At 40.5% G+C, this 16,615-nt stretch overlaps 1 protein-coding gene and 1 long non-coding RNA gene across 2 annotated transcripts; one reads left to right on the top strand and one right to left on the bottom strand.

Annotated features, from left to right (window-relative positions):
• Nucleotides 1–1,988: 1,988 nt before the first annotated feature.
• On the bottom strand, nucleotides 1,989–2,539 carry LOC123876460. The gene is made up of 2 exons (XR_006798363.1): nucleotides 2,268–2,539; nucleotides 1,989–2,180 (listed from the first exon to the last, which is right to left on the bottom strand). It is a non-coding gene; the product is annotated as an uncharacterized LOC123876460 (long non-coding RNA).
• A 5,129-nt stretch (nucleotides 2,540–7,668) lies between these two features.
• LOC123876458 (charged multivesicular body protein 2a) lies at nucleotides 7,669–11,185 on the top strand. Its single transcript, XM_045922727.1, has 6 exons — nucleotides 7,669–7,962; nucleotides 8,302–8,489; nucleotides 8,872–9,084; nucleotides 9,225–9,322; nucleotides 9,729–9,826; nucleotides 10,148–11,185. The coding sequence occupies exons 2-6, from the start codon at nucleotides 8,322–8,324 to the stop codon at nucleotides 10,294–10,296; spliced, it is 726 nt and encodes a 241-aa protein (XP_045778683.1). The 5' UTR covers nucleotides 7,669–7,962; nucleotides 8,302–8,321; the 3' UTR covers nucleotides 10,297–11,185.
• The last annotated feature ends 5,430 nt before the right edge of the window (nucleotides 11,186–16,615 follow it).

Genomic DNA, 16,615 nt, shown 5'->3' with positions numbered 1-16,615 from the left:
TGGCGTTTGCTGGCGCGCGTGTTGTGACTTGTGTTTATTGGAACTTTGTGTTCTGCTAGTGTTTATTGGTGGTGGAACTGACCAAGGAACTGACTGGGAAGCACTCTAAAGGGGCGCCACGTGTATGTCGGCGGGCGCCGGTACAGACGAAGTCCATTCTTATACATATAGTTTTCCTAACTTGTAAATAACTACAAACTTGACATTGGCTAATCAGTATAAAGCCAGTCGAGAGAAAAAAAAAAGTTATTCGTTGCGGGGCAGTGATATTGTAGGTAGTTAGATATCTAAGTACAAAAAAAAATTGTATCTTTATTTCGTCAAAATTCGAAAGTGATTGGTTTGTTCGTTATCCTTATCGACTGTGTATATGTGTTGCTAACACTACTTGCTTGCTAAGTAAATGTTGTATACAATGTAGTTTTAAGTAAATAAGTAAGTAGTTAACTAATTAGGGAATCAGTAATGCAAAAACAAAGTCATAGTATTTGCAACTGAAAGCAGTTCGTTTTTGTATTGACTGTCATCTTATTATTAAGTCACATTAGTTTCCAGAAGTTCATTTAGCTATTTACTACTTAGTTATTGTTGTAGGTAACTTCGGTTTTCTTTACAGGAATGAGAACGAGCTGAGTAGATACCGGCCGGCGTAACCTAAAATTTGAGTTTTGCTATCAAATCTATTCATCTCTTTGCTGAGACCAAGATAAGTAGTTAGGTACCTACCTAGTATTGTTCAGTTAACAAAACGAATTTGAAATTCCCGCGTAATTTTCTTCACTGCGTACCTACCTAGTGCGTTTTTTTTATTCTCTCGTCTGGCTTTACAAAGATTAGCCAATGTCAAGTTTGTAGATATTTTTAAGTTAGGGAAACTACATAAGTAAGGACATCGTCTGTGCCGGCGCTCGCCGACATACGCACGGCGCCCCTTTAGAGCGCTTCCCAGTTAGTTCCAGCATGGTTCTAGCACCAAAAACGCCAGTGAAACACAAAAACCAGCCACTTTTAACAAAAAAAAAAAAAACGCTTTAAAAAGGCACCACACGCGCGCCATCAAACGCTACACAGAGAAAGTCCACCTAGTGCGTAGCCTCTCAAACTCAAACAGTCCTGTGTTGCCAGATCGCCCGATATAAGACGATTTTAATCTTTTTAACCCCCGATCCAAAAAGAGGGGTGTTATAAGTTTGACGTATGTATCTGTGTATGGCATCGTAGCTCTCAAACTAATGAACCGATTTTAATTTAGTTTTTTTGTTTGAAAGGTGGCTTGATGGAGAGTGTTCTTAGCTATAATCAAAGAAAATCGGTTCAGCCGTTTGAAAGTTATCAGCTCTTTTCTAGTTAATGTAACCTTCACTTGTTGGGGTGATATAAATTTTTAATTTACACTTGTATTATAAATTGATTAACAAAATAAGTTATAGCTATTCAAAGACATTTCTAAATCCGTTGGTATATTATTATTTTACATATTGATTTGTTTTCCTTTTTGAGGATCAGCAGTCAATTTATTCAATCAACAATTATTATTACGATTCTTTTTAAGCTTAACTAATGGGACAAGAAAACTGTTTAAATTTTTGTATAATAAAGTGCCATATTAACCTGTGTACCTTATTACTTTTATTTTCCACGAAAAATAAGGAAATGTTACTTTTCTCGTGAAAATGTTACATTTTGAGATGTCTCGTGTTACAATTGACTATCTGCCACTGGCAACACTGCTTGCCAAGCATTGACTAGGACTTCGTCTGTGTCGGCGTTTGCTTGCGCGCGTGCGGTGCTTTTTTAACCGACTTCCAAAAGTTTTTTTTTGAGTGTTTTTTTTTGTTAAAAGTGGTCGGTTTTTCTGTTAGTTGGTGTTTTTTGGTGGTGGAACTGACTGAGAAGCGCTCTAAAGGGGCGCTGTGCGTGTGTCGGCGAGCACCGATACAGGTGAGGTCCATACATAACCATAATATAGTTTCCCGAGTTTCCCTAACTTGTTGTTGTTGTTTATTTTAGTGGCTTTTTGTTGTGCCACACAGCACAATTCACTTCGCCAAAGACGCGTTGTTTGGAGAAAACACAAAGGAGGTTGAACGGTTTATTTACATCCAAGTCTTTTCTGGACAATCCCAGTCCGATTTGTGGTAGGTAACTGGACTAGATGGGTTATGATGTTAGTAAATAACCTACAACACAAAAAAAAATATTATGTACATGTACTTACATAAACAATAATATATACAGAATATTTTAAACTTAATAGATTAATTTACAATTTTATTTTGTTAGACTTAATATATTTACACAAAAATTTTACATAGGGACTAAACACAAACATTAAGAGACATTCAACACTTAGGGGACGAGGGATCTTAGGAGGGAGAACATCATAAAGTTTATATACAAGTCTTGGACAGGAAAAGAGGATATGGGAGGGTGACCCTTCATCCAAACCGCATTCGCACAAAGAGTGATCTCTAATTCTCAGTTTGGCCAAATGGACTGGAGTGCAAGAGTGCCCAATACGTAACCGGGTGATAGTTGAAGCAACCCAACGAACCATATTTTGATGAAAAAAGAACCACGGTCTTCGAGGAATTTCAGATTGCAAAGAAGCATAATATTTACCTTTAACCGATTTTGATTCAATCCACAATGTGTTCCAAGAATTAATAAGGTCAGTTTTTGCAAGAGCACACAGATCCTGGGAGTGATTTTTAAAATATGTTAGAGAACCTGATTCAGTGGCGAGCTTTGCATAGGAGTCTGCACTCTCATTACCTTTTATACCAGAGTGACTTGGGATCCATGCCAATGTAACAGAGAGACCTTTTTGATGACAGGAGTATAGAGTTTCTTTGATTTTAAAGATGATGGAGATCAGAGCTTTACTACGGAAGGGATTTTCTTTAAGTGCTTGCAGGCAACTTAAAGAGTCTGTCAGTATAATTGATTGTTGTACGTTATGGGACTCTATAAAAAGGGTAGCTTCTAATATAGCAATAGACTCTCCTGTAAATACCGATGTTTCAGGGGGGCATTTGTATTGAAGGACTATCTTGTATTTTGGAATCCAGCAGGCAGCACCAACACAACCATTGTTGGATAACTTGGAGGCATCTGTATATATTGCTAAGGAATCGGACCAGTTGTTTTGAAGTATTTCATTAAATTTTGCATTTGCCTCACTTGTGTCTTTATGAAGACCTAGACTGGCAATCGGTGGGTTATATGTTAACCCTGCAAATGAGGAGGAGAACAAGGGGAGTTTGGGAGAAGAGTAGAGTGGATGTGGCAGTTGAGTATATTTGACAAAACTTTTTAAAAGGCATGGACGGGTATGGTTTGGCCTTAAGACGGAGGAAAGCTTATGAAGCTTGTCCAATAAAGGATGGGAAGAGAGTTGTAATACTTTACAGATAAAGCGATCACTGAGATATTGAGCCCGTAGAAGTCTAGGAGGGTCAACACATTCAACTTGCAATACATTGGTGGGAGAAGATTTCATGGCCCCAAGAATGAGCCTTAGGCATTTATATTGAATTTTATTTAATTTTTCTGAAGCCGACTTATTTATAGGGTCTAAAATAAATAATCCATAGTCCATATGACTACGGATTATGGCGTTATATAATAACTTTTGGGTGTAAGGGTGGGCACCCCACCATACCCCTGACAAGGCTCGCAGGATATTAATATTGCTTTCACATTTACGGGTAACATAGTCGGAGTGAGCTACACCGTTCAGCCTGGAGTCTAGAACCACGCCAAGAAATTTGGTTTTGCATGCGAGAGAAATGTGTTGATCCTCAAACATAACATTGGGTATTGGAATCTGTCTTCTTCTTGTGAAGATGACTGCCTTGCACTTATCGATTGACAGTGTAAGCCCATGATCTGACAACCACTGGCCTAGATAATACAAAGCAGAGTTCAAACAGGTAGAAATTTCGTCCATGGAGTTGGAGCTGGCGTACAGAGCTATGTCATCTGCATATTGCAGGATGTTACAAAAACTTTCAACAGACATTTCAAGATCATAGGTGTAAATATTGTAGAGCAGTGGGCTCAGAACAGAACCTTGAGGGAGACCTTTCCAGACCATTCTGGGGGGAAGATTTAGGGATTTAGTTCTCACCAGAATGGTTCTAGATGAGAGAAGATTGCATATTATTTGAGTTAATCTCGGTGGGATGCTCAGCTGTTGCAGTTTCTGCCTGAGTACCGGGAGAAGAACGTTATCATATGCTGCTGCAATATCTAGGAATACACCCACAAGGTACTCTCCTTTAGCTAGGGCTATTCGAATGTCTGTTGAAAGAACTCCAAGGCTGTCCATTGTACCAAGGCCCTTTCTAAAGCCAAATTGAGACTTGGCAATTAAGCCTCTGCTTTCTATTATCCATTCCAAGCGGTTTTTAATCAAGTGCTCCATAATTTTGGCCAAAGTTGAAGATAGGGCAATCGGGCGGTAAGCATTTGGGTCAGAAGGATCTTTACCAGGTTTCCTAATGGGGATTATTACTTGCGTTTTCCAAGGTCCCGGGATGATTCCTGATTCTAGAAACCTGTTTATCATGTTAAGAAAGCAGTGTTTCGCTTTATTGTTAAGTTTTACAATAAAGGAATATGGGATACCATCTTCCCCTGGAGTTGAGTCTTTAAGGTCCGAGAGAACACACTGCAACTCCAAGAAACTGAATGGGGCATCCATAGTGTCTGAGGAAGTAAGTGGAGTTAGGTGAGGACAGGAATATTCGCATGGAACAAATGGTGGAGCAAGTTTGTCAGCAAAAGCATCTAACCAAACAGATGCGTTATTGGAAGTTGGGTCACTAGAGGAGACAGATTGCCGGTATCTTTTCATTCTATCCCATACCAAGGTAGATGGGGATCGGGGATCCAGAGACTCGCAGAAAGTAATCCAACCTCGCTTTTTCTTTTTTGATACCAATCTCTTGACTTTGGCATCGGTGCGCTGGTATTCCAAAAAGTTTTCACGGGACATTAACATCGTGTAGGAAATTTCTGCATCTTTACGTTTTTTTATTAGGTTGGTGCATTCCTCATCCCACCAGGGAGGAGATGCCATAAAATCACGTTTAGTAGTTTTGAGTGGTATATGGAGGTCGGCTGAATATTTCAAAATTTTGACAAAGTTATCGTAGTAAAGGACTGTACTGTCTTCATCTGATAAGTTATCAATAAGAAGGTCAACTGATTCCGCAAAAGCAGACCAGTTGGCCTTGTTAAGTTTGTGTTTAAGAAGGGGATTAGGATTATACTGTGGAGTGGATTTTTGTGCTATGTTGAGTAAAATAGGGAAGTGGTCACTACCGTGGGTACTTGGGAGGGTTTTCCAGGAGGTAAGAGAAGCCAAAGAGGGAGAGCAAAGAGATAGATCGACAGCAGTTTTAGGATTTTGATAAGGATACACTCTTCTTGTTGGAGAGCCATCGTTAAGAATGCAAATATTTAATTCATCAAAAACATCCAGCAAGAGAGTGGAAAATCCGTCACAGGAATGGGAACCCCAGGACGTGTGATGGGAGTTAAAATCACCCATCACTAGTACCGGGGGGGGAAGAGAGGAGAGAATAGATTTTAATTCAGGGATAAGAGAGGAATGAGGATGTGGAATATAGAGTGATAGAAAGGAGACATCAAGGGCTCTCACAGCAACAGCATTGAGCTGATGAGAGTGAGGCGGGAGGGAAATAGAAGTGTATGCAAGGGAGCGCCTAACAAGAATAGCACTACCTGCATATCCGTCATCCCTGTCATCCCTCAGGCAGGCAAAGCCTGACACCCTGAAACGAGAGTCCGGCAGGAGCCATGTCTCAGAGATGGCAGCGACAGCGGGCTTATGTTTATTAAGGAGATGAACGAGTTCATGTTTTTTCCGTCGTATACTTTGGCTATTCCACTGGAGTATTTCCAGGGAGGCCATTATTTAATACAGAAGCGATTTTGATGATAATTTCAGCAACGTTGGACGGTGGAGGGTTTTGGTTTATCTTTTCAAGAATATTGGTGAGGGATTTGGTGAGAGATATATTATTATCATTGGGTGGTTGAGCATAAGAGTGATCACGTTCTGCATTCAGAGCGCAACCATTAGGTGTGGAAGAAGGAAAGTTGTGGATGATGTCCTGATGGGCTTGCCTATCGTACCCCTTTGCAGGTTGGGGTCTGGGGCGAGGGGAGCGGGTGACAGTTTGTTTGTAAGATTTGGACGGGGCTTGTGTAGGACGAGGTCTGACAGGATTAAAAATGGGAGAGTATGCAGGAGCGGTAAACATTTCTTTAGCCATATCGGCATATGAGCGGCGAACGGGAGGGAAGCGGGAGGAGGCATCTTGATAGGACAAATTTTCATCGGACATGACAAGTTTTATAGATTGCTGCCGAGAGTGTTCAGGGCAGCTCTTATTTGTAGCCATGTGTTTACCACCGCAGAGTAAGCAAGTTGCATTCTCAATAAGTACTTCACAAGTTTCACCTGAATGAGGCTGGGAGCATTTAAAGCAACGAGGTTTTGATCTGCATTGAGTTTTTATGTGACCAAACCGGCAGCAATTTATACATTGGATGGTGGGGAGACGGTAGGTTTCCACGGGAAGAGATGTATGATAGGAGAAAATTCTAGGAGGGAGAGTTTGTCCTCTAAATGTTAAAACAATGGATTGGGTTGGAACCCAGGTCATAACATTGTCTAATATGTTCTTGCGATTTAAGCGTCGGGCTTTAAGGATCTCCCCGCAGCCTACAGGGAGCTCCACAGAGTCAATAAACTCGTCCAGATGCCAGTCTACAGGTACACCTCGGACTAATCCCATGCGAGTGATGTTAAATGTGGGTATATATGCAATGTGCTTGGATATGGTAAGTATAGGGTTTTCTAAGAATTCATTAGCCGCTTGACCATTTGCAAATTCAACTGAAACTTTGTTTCTACCAACATTCTTCACGCCGTCGTTAAGAACTGACCTTATTTTGTTCTTGTGAAGGAACTGGCCGAATTTGATCGCTCTCATAGAAGCGCCGGCTGAAGGGTCGGACACTTCACGGGATACGTACACTACGAAAGGACCTTTATCATCTTTTGTATATTTTTTTGGGGAGTCTGAGAGTGAAGGATGGAGGTAAACGGATTGCATTGAAGGGGCTGTCGAGCTTGGCCCTATTACAGTTTTTTTAGTGGACGATGGAACTTGATCGTTATCAATTATCGGGATTGCTCGTTTAGTACCACGATGGGTTGATTCTGAGTCCATAGATATGGACTGCGGGCTCTCAATGGGGTCTGACATGACGGTTACATTTTCACCCGGATCAGGAGGTTCAGGCGGAGGATCGACCTCCATACTCGGGTTTCTCCCTTCACCAACACTTAATCTAAATACTCACGTCCAGACACCAACTAATAAATTGACACAACAGTTAAAATTATGCAAAACCTCACTAACACGTGTTTTCAACAACACAAACGCCAGCAAAGACTTTCCCTAACTTGTAAATAACTGCAAACTTGACATTGGCTAATCTGAGTAAAGCCAGACCTTCCAGACCAGAGAAAAAAAAAGCATTGACTATGGTACGAAGTTCGACAAAGTCAATTTCGGATTCGTGATCTGTGGTCAATTTGGCTTTGAGTTTGACTTATTGATGACATGACAGTTGTTTGTGGTTTTGTGGTTGTTTGTTGATGTAAAATAAGTGGTAAGGACGAAGCTAATAATTTGGAAAATTATTAAAATTTAATATTTTCTAATGCTATTCAACATTAAAAACAATGTTAATTATGTCTTTGCACCTCTGATACACATAAATATAGTATTATATAAATGATTGCATTAATAAGATCTGAATAAAATAAACATTGGTTTGTAAACCCAGTTTCTTAATTCACTGGTGAATCATCATTCCAAAACAAGTGTTCATTTGTATGCTTCTGATTATCCTAAGGTAAGTTTAATCGCTAGCACCTTAATTATCGAAAATTATATACTTATTTTGATTTTTAATTAATCCAGTCTCACTAATTAGGGAAGTTTTTAGATAAGTAGTAAATAATTTTATACTAAGTTACCTACTATACTATTTAAAAAAACATATATTCTATTAGTACCTTATTCAACTTGATTGGAATTTCTTAAAATCATTTTTAGTGGGATTTTACATGTGCAAAATTTTAGACCCGTTTTTGTTGATATGTTAGTCAGTTTCTCTTTTTAATTTTTATATGTAAGTTAAATAATGTAATGAGTTTGTATAGCTAAAATTGAGTAAAAGTTTGATGTGCAGGAGTAAAGGTACTCTGCACAATGGAGTGGCTGTTTGGGCACCGGATGACGCCGGAGGAGATGTTGCGCAAGAACCAGCGCGCGCTCAACAAGGCCATGCGCGATCTGGACCGCGAGCGCATGAAGATGGAGCAGCAGGAGAAGAAAGTTATTGCTGACATCAAGAAGCTGGCCAAGGACGGCCAGATGGTGGGTTGTGTTGGATAAATGTTGCCATCCTTGTACACATGAGAGGGCATCCACCATTACCACAGGAGTGATCACTCCTATAAATAAATAGTCATTTCAAATCAAATCAAATTTCTTTATTGCGAATATAGGTAAACAGTGGAAATGTTACAAAGACAAAATTGGTACAGCCAAGTATTTATTAGCTGTATCCTGTGTTTGAGCGGGTTGCTGGTGTCCTGGCAGCAATTAGCTTTTTGGCTGATGTGCCTATGTCACTCCTGTTTTTAAAATAATCTAACAAAATGATCTCCATATCAATAACCAGAACTGATAAAATACCCTTTGTTTTAATATTGAGATGTGAAATGGCATACCCCTACACGGGTTTGTGACATGGCAGGATGCAGTGAAGATAATGGCCAAGGACCTGGTGCGCACGCGGCGCTACGTGCGCAAGTTCATGCTGATGAAGGCCAACATCCAGGCGGTGTCGCTCAAGATCCAGACGCTCAAGTCGCAGAGCAGCATGGCGCAGGCCATGCGCGGCGTCACGCGCGCCATGGCCTCCATGAACCGCCAGCTCAACGTGCCGCAGATACAGAAGATCCTGCAGGTACCCGCTTCACACAACTCTCCCCTTCTCAACAAGCAAAACCAAACACTCATATTATACTTTATACCAAGGCTTCAAAAACTTTTCTTGCAAGAATCTATCATGATTAAGATTATGAGCATGTGTGTGTGTGTGTGCAGGAGTTTGAGAAGCAGTCGGAGATCATGGACATGAAGGAGGAGATGATGAACGACTCCATCGACGAGGCCATGGAGGGCGACGACGACGAGGAGGAGAGGTACTGCAACTTCTCTTGACTAAATTAGGTCACAATGGCCAATTTTAACAGTCAGCCACAATTATGCACAAGTATGTGCATAATTGCAATAATCCTATTAAAGATTTAATTGTAGATATTTTCTTGGGATTATTATGCACTGGAATTTGACTCAGTTCATAATTTTTAGAAAAACATGGCCTGTGCCATGTTTTTGACAGTTTTTTGGAACATGGTTATCGTTAGGATAGCGTTGTACAGTGAATTCTGTACTAGTTGAACCAAACATTACCGGTTACATCTTTAATGTGAATGAGGTACCCACGATACAGGATTATCTAGTGTGTGGGTACCATCGGACAAGGAAAAATTGAAAAAGTTGTTTTTGGCTAGTAAATATTTAGAATGTTTGAATGTTGTGTTGCAGCGACGCGGTCGTGTCGCAGATCCTGGACGAGCTGGGGCTGCAGCTCAACGACACGCTGTCCGGCCTCCCGCAGGCCACCGGCTCGCTCTCCGTCGCCGGTAACGTCACGTCACACGTCACACGTCACACACCCAATCAGTTTCGTCTAAACAACCATTACAATATCGCTGTGACTCTGACTGACACTCATTACAATAATATCAATATAAAAGTCACTTTTAGCTTTAACAGTGAAGAAAACATCATGAGGAAACCTACATGCCTGAGAGTTCTGTATAATGTTTTCCAAAGTGTATGAAGTCTATCAATCCCCATTGGGCCAGTGTGGAATATTATGGTCCAGCCCTTCTCATTTTGCGAAGAAACTCGCGGTTAGTACAGTGTTGGTTGATGTTGATGATGTGACATTGTTTGGGCAGGCAAGACACCGGCGGCGGCGGCCGCCATCGCGGGGGGCGGCGGCGGCGCGGCGGGCGGCAGCGGCGGCGGCGGCGGCGGCGGGGGCGGCGCGGTGAGCGACGCGGACGCGATCCTGCAGGCGCGCCTCGACAACCTGCGCCGCGAGTAGCCACCGCGAGGGAACTCATCACTCGCAATACCTACGTGAAGCAACACCTACTTACCGCCAGCCTACTCCCACTGCCGCGCTGGAGCGAGAGATCGCACCCCACCGAGATCCAATCTTTCGCTCCGATTGGTAAGGTCACAGTGGGATAGCGATAAGTAGGTGTTTGCTTCAAGTAAGTATTGGAAGTGAACTCTCTATTACTTGGTGGGGGAACCGTGGAACGCTGCTGGCTTCCAAGTGTCAACGACTAAGGCTCGCCACAAACTACCATTTATTTACTTTATGCTGCGTTTTCACTTAGTGTTCTCAACAGTTCTAAGCAGGCATCCCGTCACGGTAAATAGAAACACTATAGCAAGCAAACACATTCGTTCGGTTATGCGCTCTCTTTCACTCGGTGAGATAGCGTCATCGGTGAACGAATTTTTGTGAGCGTTCAATGTGCTTGATTTATCTCCTATCTTCAGAACTGCTGAAGCTTCTATGCAGAATGAGTGTTTGTTGTATCGTTGTAGTGGAAACAGATAGCAGATTCTATCTGTTATGAGCGAATGTCGCCTGAGCAGTGACCACTCGCTCAGATCAGAGTTGTCAAGTCTTAGCTACAAAGCATTACATGTAACTGGTGCAAACGCAAAAGTCGCACATATACCCAAATTGTCTCGGGTCGTTTGGTGTGCACGCACTACGTGACGTCATAGTGAATGACGCGGCGTGTGTGCGGTCCATAACTAATAATCGATCTGAGAAAATTATTACTATCACACCAATATTATAAAGGCGAAAGTTTTGTGTGTACGTTTGTTACTTTTTCACGCAAAAACTACTGAACGGATTCGGCTGCAATTTGGAATGGAGATAGATTATACCCAGGATTAACTACTTATTATTCCGGAAAATCAAAGAGTTCCTACAGGATTTGAAAACCTAAGTATACGCGGACGAAGTCGCGGGCGTCAGCTAGTGTTATTAAATACATATAGATTTTTTAAAATTAAGTATGAATTAAAATAATTTTATCTAAATGAGTAAAGTCACTGGCTGGATTGTAAAATCATATTGACAAATTACTAATTAGAAGAAGTAATCAATTCATATTGTGCGTCTAAATTGAAATGAATAATTGTAAGCTTGCCTAAAGAGACGTGGAAACAGAAGTTTACTAACGCGGGTGATACGAAACAATAATTGTTATATAATTATATTATAATCTAACTTAGATTCTGTAACTAAATTAGTTATGAAATAATAAATCCTAAATCTTGAATGTACAATACTGCCACTTTTATTAGTCGCCTCGTACGAAAAACGCAACCAAACGCAGAAAACCGAATACACCAATGAAATAAAGACGTTAAGAGTTTAAACACAAGATCAACAGACACTCGTGCTGTCTCGCTCATAACTCTCACGTACTTACAAAACATGGCGCCGTAGGTAACAAGCAATAGCAGACGGACGCGTGCTATATTTGGCTGAGATATTTTCGGGCCATCCAAAATTAAGGTTTCTGCGCAGGTATATCGGCGTAACTTATAAAAGTGGCAGTATTGAAATAATATACATAACATTACATCGCATTCCGCTCGACTGAGACGGCTCGTGAGGGCGCAGGTTGCGGGTTGCGGGAGGGTGACAGCGACAACTATACGTCAGCTGTCACCCTCCCGCAACCCGCAACCCGCGCCCCTCCTCGCGAGCCGTCTCAGGGACACGGTACATACACCTCGATACATTACAAAAATGCTTGAGATGTTGAGCACTGAATTGTTGTTGCTATACAAATGTAAATATTTGCATATAATATACTTATTAATTATAATTAACTGTGTTTTATTTGTAACCTTTTAGTAATGAGACTGAACCACAGAGTGCTTTGTCTATATTTAGACTGAACTTGGGAATTTACCTCCTTTGTTGAAGTTAATTAATTTGCAGAATTTAAATTGAGTGTAGTAATTTCATTTGGGCGATTTTACTACGCATTTAACTATTGAAAATCTTCAGGACTCTGGAAGAATCCATCATTTAAAATACTGACGGGCCCAATAACTCGAATAAGCGTTGAACGCACGCCGCACGTGTTTATTTTGAATATCGTAGATTTTCCCAAAACTATCAATTTAAAAACCAGTTGAAACGGAATGTTTTTATTGATAGGGTAAATGTACGTAAATATACCAACTATAACAATGGATAAAATATTACACAAAATAACATTCAATACTGCTATCTAAATCCTAAAATTACTAATAATCTAAAAGATCCTAGTTCCTTAGATTGCCACCGCGACGCAAGCCTGGCTATCACGCCAGCAGGATGCCCCGCAGCAGGTGACAATGATTGAGAAGCTGTCCAACAATACGGTGTATTTAAACTGCTGATCAAAATATTTTTTTCTTTCATCTGGATATTTTTGGCCCACTGAAGTTATTGCTCAAATTGAAAGTTCGTGACTTCGATCAAAACGGTACAATTTTGAAAGATTTTAACGTGGTCGTGGTTGGAGTAATAAAACACATTAACTTCACAAACTGAATATTATTGAGACTAATTTTACTAATTTAGTACAAAGATTGTTTTTGAGACAAATTAATTGGACACGTAACTTTTTAACCAAGAGGGCGGAAACATAGATGCTATAATAGACATTGACTTTGACATTTCATACACAGATAATAAAATACAGACATAGGGTTGCATTCTTTTACAACACCCGCCCTGAATGCAAGCCCATACCTTCAGTACAAAACAAATGTTTATTACATAAAGTCCCTTTTGTTAGTATATCAGCAATCATTAGGGTTCCTTTAACATAGCAAAACGTTATAGCATTATCATTAACATGGTTCTTCAAAAAATGAAATCTTATATCTATATGTTTTGTCCGAGGCAAATAACAATCACTGGTAGTTAGTCTTATAGCACTCTGGTTATCACTGTAGATTGGTAGAGCTCCTTCTTGCGCCTGGCCCAGTTCTTTCTGTAGCTGCCTCAGCCATAGGGCCTCCTGTGCAGCCGAAGCCATGGCCATATATTCAGCCTCGGCGGTGGACAAGGCTACAGTTTGCTGTTTCCGTGAGCACCATGAAATAGCACCTCCCTGTAACATAAACACATAGCCAGTGCACGACTTCCTGTCATGGATGTCGCTGGCCCAGTCAGCATCACAGTAGCCGGAGATTCTGTTTTCGCAATCTCTAGAATATGTCAGCTTTAAATCCTTGGTACCTTGTAAGTATCTTAGCACCCTTTTTACTGCCACCCAGTGCTCTAATTTGGGATTTTTATTAAATCTACTCAGTGTATTCACTGCATATGATATATCTGGACGAGTTCCTTGAGCAATGTAAAGTAGACAGCCAATAGCTTGCTGATAGGGAAAAACTGTTTCGGTTTCACCTTCAGAAATTGTTTCAAATTTTGCAGACACTTCTATAGGTGTTCTGACAGGTTTACACTCTAACATCCCAAACTTATTTAATGTTTCTTTTATATATTTTTGTTGGTCTAACATTATTTTGCCATCAGCTCTAGTAACATTAAGCCCAATACATTGACTCACTTCACCGAGATCTTTCATTTTGAAATGTAATTTTAATTTTTCCTTTATCATGTCTTTGTCTTCCTTTTGAGATGTGAACAAAATCAAATCGTCCACATAAACAGCAATGTATATCCTTTTAACACAATCATAGTAAATGCAGGGATCAGTCTGTGAACGTTGCAATCCTATATCCTTTAGAGATTTATCCAATTTAATGTTCCACAGCCTGCTGGCCTGTTTGAGCCCATATAGCGACTTATGTAAGAGGCATACCTGTGAGCCCTCTTCATACAGCTGTGGCTGTGTCATGTAGATCTCAGCATCAATCTCTCCCTGCAAAAATGCTGAGACGGCATCCATTTGATCAATATGAAGATTGAGTTTAACTGCTAAAGCGAATAGGTAACGTACTGAAGAATATTTCACAACTGGAGAATATATTTCTCCATAATCTATTCCTGATTTTTGAGCATAGCCTTTAATTACAAGTCTAGCTTTAAATTTTATAATATTGCCTTGTTGATCAGTTTTTGATTTAAACACCCACTTACATGGTAAGGCTTTCTTATTGTCTGGAAGATCTGCCAAGCTCCATGTATTATTCTCTATCAACGATTCATACTCTTCATCCATGGCCTTTTTCCACTTGGACGCATTCACTGAAGATAAGGCCTCTTCGACAGTCTGCGGATCAGTCAGGTTTGTCATAAGACACAAAAGGCTAGTTTTATCTTTTTCATTGTTAGGCCTATTTCTTGGCCTTAAAGTGATATTTCTGTAGGACTCTGATCCAACAGAAGATGAAGGGTAAAACGTTTCATCGTGGTCACCTGTGTCTGTTTCATACTCACTCGAGTCTGGACCATCCTTTTCTACTGATGTAGTTGGTGAGTCTGAAATATTAGGAACCTGTTTCTCTATGGATTTCTCTGACAGATTATCCTGTAACACATTACCTGTGCTACATGTGCTCTTCTCATTATTCCCAGACTTAACCCTTTCACACAGAGGCATAGTGTGACATTCATTTAATTTTTCTAAAAATACAACATCTCTACTTTTAATTACTTTATGTGTCTTAGGGTCCATTAAGCGGTAACCCTTCGAATTCTCACAATAGCCTACAAATATCATTTTATGTGACTTGCTGTCCCACTTGAGGCGCCTTTCCTTAGGGACATGGACCATGGCCTCACAACCAAATATTCTTACATGAGACAGGTTCGGCTTTTTACCACTCCACATTTCATATGGTGTTTTATCACCCAATGACCGTGTTGGTGAACGGTTCACAATATATGCAGCTGTGGCAACACTCTCGGCCCAATACCGTTTATTCAAATTTGCATAGAAGAGCATACTTCTCGCTCTTTCTACCAATGTACGGTTCATCCTTTCAGCCAGGCCGTTTTGCTGAGGAGTGTAAGGAGTACTCGTTTGATGAGTTATCCCACAGTTGGACAAATACTTTTGTAATGAACTGTTACAGTATTCTTTGCCATTATCGGTCCGAATTATTTTTATCTTATAGTTTATCTCATTTTCCACCTTCATTTTAAAATCTTTAAAAATCTCAAGCACACTCATCTTATCCTTCATGAAGTATACATACACCTTTCGTGTGAAGTCATCAATAAAAGTTATAAAGTATTTCATACCTCCATAAGAGAGATTCTCCATTGGGCCGCACAGATCAGAATGTATCAGTTCTAATGGCTTCGATGCTCTAGTACCAACATTGCTAAAGGGCTGTCTTGTCTGTTTTCCTTCCAGGCAACTGGGGCAGATGGTAGTGACATTGCTTTTCTTCTGAGCCAGAGTCACACCTTCGGTGCAATCGGGCAGCTTATTTACATCTGGAAAATTAAGATGACCCATTCGAGTATGCCATAGAATACAATTATTATTAGCGGCTTCATCTGTGGGGGTTAGGTGGACAGAGAGTTCTTCTACATTTAGACTGTATAAATTGTTTGAAAGTGTCGCTGAACATATATACTTCCCGCTGCAGTCATATATTTCACAGCCTTTTTTATTAAAGGTTATTTTAAACCCATTGTTAACAATAGTGCTCACTGAGAGTAAATTAGCTGCCAGACCAGGTACATACAGAACATTTCTCACCTGAATGTTTTTATTACCGGGTAAACTAATGTTTACATCTCCCATAGCTTTGACTGCCATCGGCTTCTTGTTGGCTGCTGTTATGCTGTCCATAGGTGGTTCGGTGACGTTGTACAACCAATCCTTCCTGTTCGTCATATGCATGGATGCACCAGAGTCTATGTACCACTTGCTGCTATTCTCACCGATGGTTGCTGAAAAAACTGCAATAAAACCTGAATTATCTTCTTTCTTCTGCTGTTTATGCTGCTTCTTAGGGGCTGTACAAAATCTGGCTAGATGGCCCTGTTTATTACAATTATAACACCTGGGTCCCTTTGTCTTCAACGGAGGCTTGTAAGTCTTTGAATTTGAATAAAAAGCATTAGAGTTGCCGTTGGGCTCGGATGACTTTATCTCTTGCATAAGCTTGGTTTTAACAAGGTCAGCACTAATGATAGCACCTGAATTTTCCAGTCCCATAATCATTGGTTTATACATTTCAGGCAGGCCGGCTAACATTAAGGTACCCAGCCATTCATCGTTGACTTCAAATCCAATGTTTCTGAGCTTATGCGCTGTAGTCATTATTTTACTTACATAATCTTCTACACTACTGCTTGATTCCAGATTTGTATTAATTAAATCCCTTAAGAGGCCCACTCTCCG

Source organism: Maniola jurtina, chromosome 21 (genome assembly GCF_905333055.1).
Source record: "Maniola jurtina chromosome 21, ilManJurt1.1, whole genome shotgun sequence".
In the NCBI taxonomy this organism is placed as follows: Eukaryota; Metazoa; Arthropoda; class Insecta; order Lepidoptera; family Nymphalidae; genus Maniola; species Maniola jurtina.
Note: the sequence above shows the minus strand (reverse complement) of the source record. Positions and strands in the feature narration are given on the sequence as shown.